General features: G+C 54.3%; 1 protein-coding gene across 18 annotated transcripts in view; it reads left to right on the forward strand.

The window, feature by feature from the left end:
* Nucleotides 1-203: 203 nt before the first annotated feature.
* CACNA1G (calcium voltage-gated channel subunit alpha1 G) overlaps nucleotides 204-12,708 on the forward strand; it is a 69,617-nt gene continuing 57,112 nt past the window's right edge. For 4 of the 18 annotated variants that reach the window (XM_060203738.1, XM_060203739.1, XM_060203740.1 and 1 more), the window contains exons 1-7: nucleotides 206-716; nucleotides 7,947-8,059; nucleotides 8,191-8,324; nucleotides 8,655-8,752; nucleotides 10,647-10,806; nucleotides 11,224-11,524; nucleotides 11,659-11,751. In XM_060203738.1, coding sequence (XP_060059721.1) covers nucleotides 479-716; nucleotides 7,947-8,059; nucleotides 8,191-8,324; nucleotides 8,655-8,752; nucleotides 10,647-10,806; nucleotides 11,224-11,524; nucleotides 11,659-11,751 — 1,137 coding nt within the window. In that variant the 5' untranslated portion in view covers nucleotides 206-478. Of the gene's footprint in view, nucleotides 717-7,946; nucleotides 8,060-8,190; nucleotides 8,325-8,654; nucleotides 8,753-10,646; nucleotides 10,807-11,223; nucleotides 11,525-11,658; nucleotides 11,752-12,708 lie in introns of all 18 variants that reach the window. The other 14 variants (XM_060203726.1, XM_060203727.1, XM_060203730.1 and 11 more) reach the window with 6 other exon arrangements.

The raw sequence follows: 12,708 nt of genomic DNA on the forward strand, positions 1-12,708 counted from the left end.
TGCTGGCGCGGAGCCGGGACGATGCTGACCCCTTAGATCCTGCTCCAGCTGTGCTTCGCAAAGAGGGGGCGCCCCTCCCCAGGCCCCGCGCCCCCTGCCCCCTCCTCTCTCCCCCTCTCGGGGCTGCTTTGCCGAAGGTAGCGCCGAATCGGGCAACCAGAGCCTGGGCGCGAAGCGAAGAAGCCGGAACAAAGTGAGGGGGAGCCGGCCGGCTGGCCTGGAGGGGAGGGTGGCCCGGGGCCCTGGGGAAGAGGGACTTGCGCCGGGCGGGGCTTCCCTGCCACCAGGCTTCCCGCGGGCAGCATGTCCCTGCGGGTTGGGGGAGCTGGGCTGAACTGGCCCTCCTGGGGGCTCAGCCTGCGCCCTAGAGTTCCCCCGATGCGCCCCCGCCGGGGCCCTCCGATTGCGTGAGGACACCTCCTCCGAGGGGCGCCGCTCGCCCCTCTTGAGAACGCCCGGTGCCCCAGCTGGCCAGAGGATGGACGAGGAGGATGGAGCGGGCGCCGAGGAGTCAGGACAGCCCGGGAGCTTCATGCGGCTCAACGACCTGTCGGGGACCGGGGGACAGCCTGAGCCGGGGTCGGCGGAGAAGGACCCGGGCAGCGCGGACTCCGAGGCGGAGGGGCTGCCGTACCCCGCGCTAGCCCCGGTGGTTTTCTTCTACTTGAGCCAGGACAGTCGCCCGCGGAGCTGGTGTCTCCGCACGGTCTGTAACCCATATCCTCCCGGGCACGACGGCCGGCGCGGGCTGGGGGGTCCGCAGGGGGGCGGGCCTTGCCGCCAGATGGGGACCGAAAGCCGAAAGCCGGGTGAGTCGGAGAAGTGAGCTGGGCGATTAGGCAGAGGGGAGGGGGCTACTGAGGAGGGTAGGTGTCGTCTTAATGCTCTGGCAGGTTTGGCGGATCCTCCTGGCGAGCCCCACCTCAGTACACACACCTCGCGGTCCTCTTTGGAGGGTTGGGATCCAGGCCAGTAATAGAGAGGAGACGTGCCCGCTGATTTGCAGCTGGATGCTCTCCAGATGTGGGCTGGGGAGGGTCGCCATCCTCCAGATGTGAGAAGCTTCGGGAGTCTGGGTGCTCTACTCTGCCCGCTGCCGGTTAGCTAGCTGGGTTGGGTTTCCGAGTCTGGGGGGTGGGGTGGGGTGGGGTGGAAAGGAAGCTGCGGGGACGGGGGAGGGGGAACCGCAATCTCTTGGGCTTCCCTCCTGCCCCCGCTCCAAAGTTTGCGGTAGATTCTGGGGCCTGATCCCAAGCCCCACCCCCACCTGGCTCGTGAGGCTGAGGTTTTTAGTGACCCAGAGGGAGATGGGGGTGGGGGGCGGGACCAGGTCTTAACCCCCCCACACACACCCCCACCCCGCGGGTTGGAGGCACAACAAGGAGATTCCGGCGGCGGCTGATGTCAGGGGCGCAGAATGAGAACAAGATGTGGTGGAGGGGAAGCTGTCTGCCCCCAGAGTGGGAGCCCAGGGCCTCCCTCCTTCCCCCCATTCTTTATTGTGGAGTGATTGAGGTTGGTCGGAGAGTTTTGTGTTAGATTTTTATTTTATCTTATTTTATTTTATTTTATTTTATTTTATTTTTATTGTGGAGGAAAAGACTAGCAAGAGCTTTGTTGGGGGGATGGGATTAAGCAGACCCAAGTTACTCCTTCCCTTTCACAAATAAAGACTGCTTACTTCAGATTGCCCAGCAGGTGTGGGGGGCCGAAGCCCACCCCCAGTAGGTGGGACACTTTGAGACTGAGTTAGTCCTACTGAGAGAAGGGTCAATCCACTCTCCCAGTGTCTACTCCTTGGATGGATTTAGAGAATGCGAGCCCAGGGTGGTAGGTCTGATGCTGCAGCACCCTGTGTCCCACCTGGTCACCCCCCCCCAGGGCCTCCCCCATCTCACCCCCTGACACAAAGCACTGCTTGACTGGTGTGGGGCTACAGGCTCCCTGGTGGGCCTTGCTCCTGACAGAAAAAAAGGGGGTCATGCTATCCTTCCAGGTCATTACAGTGGCTTCTGCTTCCTTTTTGCATGTGTGGATCCCCCTTGGAGCAAGGACTGGCCATCTGGGGTCTTTTGTAACCCCTGAGAGCCCAGCTGGGACTCTGCTTTGGTGAAGGGGGGGGAATCTTGGTGCCACCCTCACTCTCTACAGCTCTGCTGCCTCTAGTATGCAAAGCAGGAATGTGAGCTTGGTGTTGTCCCCCCCACCTCCTTCTCTATACCCTTGGGGTCTTTTGCAGGAAACCCCCTTATCACAGCTTCTCTTCCACCAACCTTTAACCCTTCTTTTTCCTTTGAACTGCAGATAGAGGTGGGGACTGGAAAGGCCTGTGAACCTGCTGTCTTGGGCCCCCCACACCCCACTCCTGACCCCTTTATCAGTAGCAGAGATGGGGATGGAGAATAAACATTTCTGACAGAGATGGGCTCTGGGCATCCCTCCTCTCTGTCTCTAACCATTCACGGTCGGTCTCCACATATGGGGAAAGGCTCTAGTTCCAACCCTCCTTCCCAGGGGCCAAGGGATGAGACAGACATCATTGCCCTTTCTTTCCTTCTCTGTAGAGCACAGACCTCTTGGCCAAGCATCTCCCTGCCTGCCTGCCTGCCTGCCTGTCTCTAAGTGCAAGTGGACAGTCTGGGGGGGGCGGTTGAGGGGACAAGAGTTGAGGACTGGACTGAGGTAAGAGAGGTGGAAGCAAAGTGCCCATCTTGGGGTTGGGGTTCTGTTGGGATGTAAGGCTTTCCGCATTGCTAGGTCTGGGTAAGCTGCTGTGCCAGGATTGGCTCACAGTAATTGTTTGGGGGGGGGTAAGGGTCTGCCTAAGCTGTGCCCCACCCCAACTTCTCTCATCCCATCTAGGTGTCAAGAGAAATCTGTATTTGTACCACTAGAGAGGTTTTGAACTTACTCTTGGGCTTCAGCTATTTGGATTCTCTTTTTTGGTATCTGTGACACCTCCCTTGACCCCACTGGGTTCTTCTACACTCTGAGCTTGAGAGACATACTCTTCTCCCCCCACCTCCCCTCCCAACTCATAGAAGCTACTCAGGCTCTTAGCATTCTTTTCTGCCTCCTTTCCACCACAGCTTTTAAGAGACCAGGTTTCCTAGAGAGGAGATCTAGACCCAGGTAGAAAGTGGTGTGTGTGTGTGTGTGTGTGTGTGTGTGTGTGTGTACACGGAGGAAAAGCAAGGGAAGGGCCCAGAAGTGCACACTAGATATGATGAGAACAGGATTGCTCACTGTCAGTTTAGAGCTGGGAACCCCTCTCCCCAGGTTATAGGGGGGGGTGTTGGGTTTTCTAATAGTGTTTCTTCAAGTGTGAAGGAGTGTGTCCCCTCCCTCCGGGGAAGGAGATCCTGAGCATTCCCTCTCCGGCTGTTGTGTCACATCTGGAAGTTTGTGTAGGAGTTTCTCCAAGCTCAGAGCCCAGCACAGCTTTTTCTCATTTGGAAATCACAGGCTGGCATTTGGGATGCCGAGAGAGGGGGAGTGGGAGGGGGGCCAGAGGGGAAGAGGGGAGTCTGCCAGGAGTGGGGGGGGAGAAGGGGGAGGCCCCAGCCAGCAGCAGGAGCCCTAATGGCTTCCAGAAGTGAGTGTGAGTGTGTGACTGCGTCACTGTGTGTGTCTGAGTATGCGTGTCTGGAGGGGAGGGGGCACCAGGGATTCCAGGAGCTTCTCCTGCCACTGTCCCAGGGTCCCCAGTTCTGCCTATTTCTTTTACCTAGGGAACAGTCTCCATTTTGGTCCTCAGAAGAAATGGAGGGAAGGAATTCTTCCTCCCTCTCCACCAATTCTTGTTCATTGTCAAACCCAAGGCTTTCTAAAGAGGTTCTGGGGAGTAGGATTGAGGCTGGGAACTGACCAAGGCTTGGAGGAATCAGTTTCACTCCCCCCCCTTCTAGACCCATATTCCTTCTGGGTCACATACCCACTCTGCCCCACCAAACTGTTAGGGGACTCCTTGTCACTCTTAGTGCCAGTTGGAGCCATTCCTGGGGTTACCCCCACCACACAGCCCCCCCTCCCCTTACCCTTGCCTGCTCCCGCCCCAGCTCTCACCCCACCCTGCCTGCCTCAGCCAGGATGGCGACAGACACAACTGCTCACACATGCAGACATGCGCGCGCACGCACACACACACAGTCACAGACTTTTGAATCAGATTTCTGGCCTATTTCCCCTCCCAAAGATTCCAGCAGGCCTGCTCTCTTGTGTCTCCATGTCTCACGTCTCTGTCTCTGGGTGGGGCTGGCTGCCTTTCTTCAGGCTTCAGTTTTCAGTTCAGCTGGAAGCCTCTCTCTCCGCACACCCACACACTAGAGCTGGCGGTGACCACTAGGAACTGACTTGTTGGGGGCGGGGGCTGCTATGCTGGGGAATCCCCCTTTCAGCCTCCCTTAGCACCAGCTGTGCTGCTCAGCCCTGTGTTCTGCCCCAGCTGGTGGAATGCTGGGTCTAAGAGACACTGTCCTCCCCATGGAGTAGGTCAGACAAGAATCCACCCTCCTCAGACTGGATTTAGGAGGCCAGAGTTCCTGGGTCCAGGTCTTTTTCATTCTGGGCCCTCTTCAGCCTCAGATTTCCATGCTCCTGGTGGAGAATGGAGCGACCAGAGGGCCTGCTGTCCTCTGGTCATACCTCTGGGTATAGGTATAGCTCGATACCCATGAAGGTACCCTACCCACACTGTCCTGCCTGTCCCCACCTCCCTCTCTCTTCCTTATAACTGCCAGGCCAGGCAGGGGCTCCAGATAAAGGCCCACAAGGCCAACTCAGTTGTGCAGATAACATGCAGTAGTTCTCTTTCCTGGAGGGAGAAGAGGAGGAGGGATGTAAGTGGGATTCCTTGCCCTTTTATTTCCTTTCTCTCTGTTGTTGATGGTGGGTTGTGAAGAGTATAAAGATCCTTTCCCCTTCTCCCCCCCCTTTGGGATCTACTCCAGCCTGGACAGTCACCATGGCAACAGTAGTCATGTGACTGCACAGGTCTCTCTCAGTTGCCATGGCAACCAATGTCCCCCATCCTTTGGTTGCCATGGGGATTTGTCACATGGTTCCTTCAACCTGGTAACCTGTGGGTCTCCTCACTTTCCCTTTCCTTATATGAGGACAAGACAGTAGCCTGTGTAAGAGGAGTTCATGGATGGAAGGGGGTGTCTCTTTACCATGGCAAAAAATCCACGCCACCTGGTGACACATCCTTCTGTTGCTATGGCAACAGGGGAACATCACACAGTGACATACGGCCACATTCCCAAGGAAACGAGTCCTATTGTGAGAAGGGTGAAAGACCTCGTGATTTATTCTTGATTCAGGCTGTTCCAAATATTCCTGTGCCTCAGTGTCCTCTCTGTCTACTTGTGGGAGAGAGGAGAGGCTGAGCACAGGCAGGATATACTTGAAAGTAAGATGGCCTTCTAAGCAAATCTTTCAGAAGGGGCTTCTGTGGCTAAGAACTGAGGGTGGGATTATTTAGGCCAGCTGTGACTGTAAGAGTCCCTGTGTGAAAGATGGGGACAGAAAGAGGTCCAGCTCCTCTATTATGCAGGCAAACAAGGCAGGAAAACATGAATGAGGAAATATATCTGGCTTGTAAGGGAGAGACAGATTGGTTGATTGACTGATTCATTCATTCATTCATTCTTTTCATCTGTGATCATATGCTATATGCTAGGTACCACTCTAAGCTCTGTAGGGGATATGGAGATATATCAGAGATTCCCTGCAGCAGCAGGGGAGCTGATACAGCTTCCTGGGGGAGGGTCACATGGTCATAACTGGAAAAAGGCAATAGAATCACTGCTATTAGAGGGGATCCATATAGGATCCCTCCTCCCAGGAGAACCACCCTTGTGGAGGCATCTGATCACTTGGGAGGACTTCTGTACCCTTCTCCTTATAGAGGACAGAAGAATGCTTAGTTTGGGGAGTTCTTGAGGGTAGTTATGTCTTTCCCATCCAGGTGATAGAGACAGGAACTCCCTCCTTGTCTCCCCCCAACCACACTCTTTCCAGGGTGACCCGTAACGCCGATTTTGGGGAGAGACCCATTGGGCTCTGTTCCACTCAGGAAAAATAACTCTGCAGAAACAGGACACTCTTTATTTTTCCCTTCCATCTATTTACCCCCAAACCTAGAACTAATTTTGCTTAAAAAGAAAAACCAAAAAAAAAAAAAAAAACCAAAAACAACAAGCAAGCAAACAAACAAAATCCAAACAACAAAAACCATCACATTCTGCTGCTGAGGAGGTGGTAGTTAAGGAAGTACTTGGGGACATCTTGGGACCTTTCTAATACCTCTCCATGGGGGGAGATGTGAATTAGAGTGGAAAGGGCCAAGGTGACAGAGGCGAGGTAGGAGGTTTGGGGGTTGGGGTGGGGACTTAGGGTGCTGTGGGGGTTTGGGAAGGAGTGCTGCTTGAGGATCAGCATAGAGGAGGGTTCTGACTGTACCCACATGGGGTAAAGTCCTTGGGTTCTTGGCCAAAGTCTTATTTATCATGTGGGACTCTTTTTTTTTAAATATTTTATTTTAATGAGAGAAAAACAGAAAAAGAAATAGAGAAAGACCAGACCACTGCCCAGCTCTTGTTTATGGTGGTGCTGGGAATTGAACCTGGAACCTCAGATTCTCAGGAATGAGAGTGTTTTGCATAAACATAATGCTGTCTCCCTGGCCCTAGATGTGGGATTCTGATAGGATGATTCTATTTGCTGTGGGCCCCTGCTGAGTGTGGCTTTCCACCTTCACCCCCAAGCCCTCTTCCTTCCCCCACACCTCCACTCTCTTCTTTTCCTAGCCTCTTTGTGCACCACCCACTCCAGATTTTCCTTGAGCAAAATTGAATGCTTGGTCACTATGAGTCTGGCACCCAGAACCTTCTAGAGTTTAGAGGCTATTTTGTACATTCTCCTATGCATGGGCAGGATGTAAGCCTCAATAGAAACCCCACTCCTCTGATGCAGAGTGGTCTGCTTTAATGGGTCCAATGGGACCCACTACTCTACTGGGAATTATGATGACAGTATGGTCTGTGTGTGCAGGGAACTGTCTACTCTGCAGGGACTGGGGACTTGTACCCAGCACAAGACATTGTGCGTAGAGTTCTGTACTTTCTGTGTGAGAATGTGTCCAGAGGCCATTTCAGGGCTCTAAGAGGCTGGGGGGGGGGGGGGCTGATGATGAAACAGCCTTGGGCAGAAGGGGGGGTACAGCTCTGGACCCTCAGATCCATCTGTCTAACCTTCTGGTGACTGATGGTCATGACTTCCCTTCTCACACCTCCAAGCAGCCAAAAAAAAAAAAAAAAAAAGTAATGGGAGGTAGTCTAGGACAGGTCACTTGAACTGCAAGCTTGGAAACTCCAGTCTAATCCTGGCTTTTCTTGTGACCTAGCACATGACTTTGGGATGTCTAGACCTCAGTTTCTTAGGATTCTGGGGAAGAAGATGATCTCCTTGAGATCCTCCCCAGGATTGTCGTGAGCATCGGGTGTGGTGTGGTGTGAATGTGCTTGATAAACTGTCAGGCAGGCATGGCCCAACTTTGGGTTGATGTCACACATCCACATACGTTGTCTCATTTGCTTCTCACATCTTCCCTATGAGTTGGGGAAATAAGAATTCACATCCAGCAGCAAATTCTTGGTGTCTGGTATTTCCACCAGCACAATCGATTTATTTCCCCAAGTGGATTGTGCAAACAGTCCGGGTATTTGTGGCTCTTCCTACTTTGTAGATGAGGGTGTTGGATCTAGAGAGGGGAGATGTATGAGGTGGCAGTGGGACTGGAAGTGAGTCTGATGCATATCCCAGGGCCCTCTTGCTGCCTAGGTTACAGCTCAGATGGGATCAAGAAGCAGGAAGTGCCAGGGCTGGGTGTGGGGAGTCAGGCTCAGCTCCAGTGTTGGCCAGCTGTTTCCTTAACTACCTGGGTACCTGGTTTGAGCGCATCAGTATGTTGGTTATCCTTCTCAACTGCGTGACCCTGGGCATGTTCCGGCCATGTGAAGACATTGCTTGTGACTCTCAGCGCTGCCGGATCTTGCAGGTGAGAGGGGGTGTGGTGGGGTCAGTGCTCAGCTCCTGCCCTAACCCTCTCACCCTACTCCTTCTCTGATCCCCCTGTGGGGGGTGGGGGTGTCCCCCCCAAGTTTCAGCAGCCTCTCACCCCCACATCAGGCCTTTGATGACTTCATCTTCGCCTTCTTCGCTGTGGAGATGGTTGTGAAGATGGTGGCCTTGGGCATCTTTGGGAAAAAGTGTTACCTGGGAGACACTTGGAACCGGCTTGACTTTTTCATCGTCATTGCAGGGTAAGGGGTGGGGCCATGGGTGGGAGGGTAATAGAAGGACCCAGTTGCTTTCCCAGGACATAAGTTCAAGGCCAGCTCCCACCCCTGCCTACAAAAATGCTGCCTTCAAGCCTCTTCATGCCCCCTCCAGTCACACCTGCCTCATTTATTCTCTGATGATGTGGAGTCTGTCCTTCACTTGGGGGTGATCTTGCCCCTAGATAGAGACCTGGCTTTTTGGATTCTCTTGGAGGGAGGTGAGGGCAGGATTCCTATGGGACTCTTTCGACAACCCCTCCCCCCATTGTGGCCTCAGACTCAAAGGGCCTGTTTTTGGGCCCCTCCCTGTAGGATGCTGGAGTATTCGTTGGACCTGCAGAACGTCAGCTTCTCAGCCGTCAGGACAGTCCGAGTGCTGCGACCGCTCAGGGCCATTAACCGTGTGCCCAGTGAGTGACCCCCTGGTCCTCAGCCTCTGGACAGCCCTGAGGGAAACTATGGACATCATAGACCATCCCTGCTTCCACTCCAGCCCCCTGGCCACTCACAGACCACTCTGGGCTGAGTGCTCTGAGACAAATTCATCAGAGTGGGGCTCACTGGGGAGCTGGGTCAACCACAACCATAAGGAGCCCTTCCACCCTTGGGACGCTTTGGGCTTTGCTTGGGAAGACCCCCATCCCTCTTTTCAGCCCAGTTGCTAGTCAGAGTCTCAGAAACGTCTCAGGTGACCACTTTCTTTCAGCCAGAGTGCCCCCAGAGAAAAGGGGAGGGCAGTGGGTACAAAACAGGTGGCCTTTTTACAGCCAGAGCAGCCTCGGCTGGGGTCTGGTTCTCGACACTGAGACCATGCTGACCAAACTGAATGCCAGGGCTGCCCCATGCCTCACTCTCCTGCCTGTGTCCCCTTCCTTCTCCCTCCCACCCCCTTCTTCCCATTGCAGCAGCCGACTGCCTGCCGGGGACCATTATCTAAATTAAACCGCATAGGTTTTCCTGAGCCAGAGAAGCTTTGGCAGCTCAAATTCCCTCTACATCCTGCCCCCTCTCCCCCTGCTCAGGCCCCCTTAGTGACCCCACAACCTACACAAGATGCTTGGGTCACAGTTGAAGGGGTGGTAGTGGTAGGGGCATCTTTCTGGATTTTTGCACCTGGTGAAGCAGCCATGTGCATGGCTGTGTGTGTCTGTGTGATGTGGCTCCTCTGGGTGGGCAGAGCTGCTCAGTGTGTTGGGGTGCCGTTGGAGTGGTGGCATGCCTTCCCTCCCCTCCCCTCCCACCTCAGGTGATGGCTGCCAGATTTATAGGCCTCTGTCTAACCGCTGGTGTAATTCCCTTAATGAATTCGAACCCTGAGGAATTGATCTCAGTTGGAGCATAGAGGAGCTGAGGGAGGTGGTGCTGGAGAAGGGAGAGGGATGGAGTCAGAGATGGGACTAGCAGTCGGGGGCAGGGCAGCTGCAGTGGAGGGTTCATTCGTGACTGCTTGGACCAACTATTCTTGGAGAGGGCTGGGGTCCTGGAAGTGGCTCTTTGGGAGTCAAAACCAGCCATTAGAGTTCTGTGTGCTGGACAAGGTGCTGTCCTGGGGCTGGCTCAGCTTGTGTGGGCTGGTTGGGTCCTTAACCTCGGAATGGGAAGGGGGCCAGTGCCTGTATAAGGCTTCCTGAGCCAGGTGGTGGTGGCTTTCCAGGAGGAGGTCTTGATTTGGTTATCTGGACTAAACAGAACAGGCTCAGGGCAAGGTCTTGAACCCGTGAAGTGCAGAGTACATCAGCCTCTGCTGAGGAGCAGGCTCTCAAATTGAGATTTCAACCCTCTCATGGCCTTCCAGGTGGTCTAGACCTCTGTTTCCCTATTGGGTGCTGTGGTGACAACTTAGGTAGTGTGGGTGGTGAGAGAAGAACAAGAGGAGAGAGGGAGAGATGAAGAGCGCATGCACCTGGATTTAAGACCCTGCACCTAACTTCAGCAGCTCTGTGATACTGGACAAGTATGTCTGTACTCTGAGCTTCCATCTTCATCTCTAAATGGAGGGTGATGTCATCAGAAAATTGGGCAAGTCAGTGGGCTCTGGTGCAGGAGTGTTTTGGAAACCACCAACCCGAGGTGACAAGAGCACTGGCATTGTGGCTTGGCCCAGAGAGGGTGTAGGGGTCAGGGGCTACAAAGGCTGCCTGAAGAGTAAGAGGTGTGCACTACACCCCCCCCCCTGTGAGCTGGCAGGCTCAGCCTCAAGGTCCCAGGGGACCCCTTTGGGAGAGCTGCCAGGTCCTTGGCATCCAGCCTTGCTTGGCCAGCCCTCCCACCTCCCCCCCAGCGTGGCTTCTGCCCCCACCACAGGCATGCGCATCCTCGTCACGCTGCTGCTGGACACGCTGCCCATGCTGGGCAACGTCCTGCTGCTCTGCTTCTTCGTCTTCTTCATCTTCGGCATTGTTGGCGTCCAGCTGTGGGCAGGGCTGCTGCGGAACCGATGCTTCCTGCCAGAGAATTTCAGCCTGTGAGTGGTGCATGTGTGAGGCTGCTGGGGGGCTGGGCCTTTCTGGGTCCTTGCTGCTCTTGACACCCCCACCCCTGCTCATATGGAAAACCCGGCTGGTTCTCTCAGAGGTGGCTTTGTGTTGGGGTCACCTGGGCTGCACCCACAGTGGATTCTAATCTTAAGAGTCTCGGGTTCAGCATGGGGGACTTTTAGAAGTTCCTCACTAATCATAATGTGCAGTCACTTTAACCTAAGATGTGACCATCCAATATCATGACTTTAGTGTTTCACACTCAGTCCTTATACTCCGTCCACACACCCCATCTGTGCCTGCCAGTCCTCGCCCCTCTCTGAGTCTGCATCCTGCCCTGCTTCCCTAGCATGCCTTGACACCCTCTCCATTCTCCTTGGGCCTCACCACTTCCCCCTCTGCAGCCCCCTGAGTGTGGGCCTGGAGCCCTATTACCAGACTGAGAACGAGGATGAAAGCCCCTTCATCTGCTCCCAGCCAAGGGAGAACGGCATGCGATCCTGCCGGAGCGTGCCCACACTACGTGGGGAGGGTGGTGGTGGCCCGCCCTGTGGCCTGGACTATGAGGCCTACAACAGCTCCAGCAATACCACCTGCGTCAACTGGAACCAGTACTACACCAACTGCTCTGCTGGAGAGCACAACCCTTTCAAGGGCGCCATCAACTTTGACAACATTGGCTATGCCTGGATCGCCATCTTCCAGGTAAGGGCACAGACCAGGCTGGGGGCACTGGCTTTCAGGGCTGGCATAGAGTCAAGGCCTTTGGAGGAGATGGCAGGGGCTGTCTGGGGGTGCCCCACCCCCATAGTCAGCCTGCCTTTCTGCTCCCTCCCCAGGTCATCACGCTGGAGGGCTGGGTCGACATCATGTACTTTGTGATGGATGCTCATTCCTTCTACAACTTCATCTACTTCATCCTCCTCATCATCGTGAGTGACTCCTCAGGCCCCCTTGGGGATGGGGTCCTGGGGAAACATGTGAGGGTCACTTCAGAGAGAGCATTGTTCCTTAGTGACCCAGAAGAGAGATCATCCATTGTGAGAAATCATAGGGAAATGTAAGGTCATGGTTTAGCATTCTCATCTGCTTTAAATGTAAGACCAATCACCTCAGGAAGTCCCCAGTCTCACCCCAGGCTTCTGATCCTTTCTGGATAAAATGAGTTGTTCTTAACTTGGGGTGGTATAGTCTTTCTCAGGAGCATCTGGGAGTAGCAGAGGGCAATTCTGGTTTCACAAGATCTAGGAAGGACTGTTGGCATCTTGCTGGGGCAGGGGGGAGAAGTGAGATGTCCTAAAATGACAATCCTGCAAAGAGTGTGCCACCCCAAATTTCTATCATTTGGGGTCCAGAAACACTTTGTGAACTCCTGCTGCTTCCTTCTCTGATCATCCCGGACTTGAAGGGGCAAAGATAGGGGCACAAGTAGCAATACTGAAGAGTTTTAATCACTACCATTCAGAGTTAATGATTTAATCACTACCACTTATTGCTAATGTTTACTGAGCACTCCAGTCGCTGTTCTAAGCCCTGTTTTATTGCTGGTGCATTTCATGCTCACCACGATCCTGTTACAGTCTCCATTTGGCAGGTGAAGAGACTGGCATCTGCTCATCTGTCTGACCCCATCACCATGCACCTTGCATATGCTGTGGGTTAATCTCTAGGCAAGAACCTCTGATGATGTGTGCTGTAACATCTGCTGCCTGTTAATCCTCACACCCCACCCCCTCATGAAGTATGTGGGGGGTGGTGGAAGTGGGACATGCAGAAATTATGACCCCCCCCCCCAAACTCCCAAAGGACAGCCCGGAATCTCAGAGGGATTGCTCACCAGATTCAGTTAGAGGTTGTCACTAAGACTCCAAACACAGGTTGCTGCCCCC

Source organism: Erinaceus europaeus, chromosome 12, assembly GCF_950295315.1.
Source record: "Erinaceus europaeus chromosome 12, mEriEur2.1, whole genome shotgun sequence".
Classification (NCBI taxonomy): domain Eukaryota; kingdom Metazoa; phylum Chordata; class Mammalia; order Eulipotyphla; family Erinaceidae; genus Erinaceus; species Erinaceus europaeus.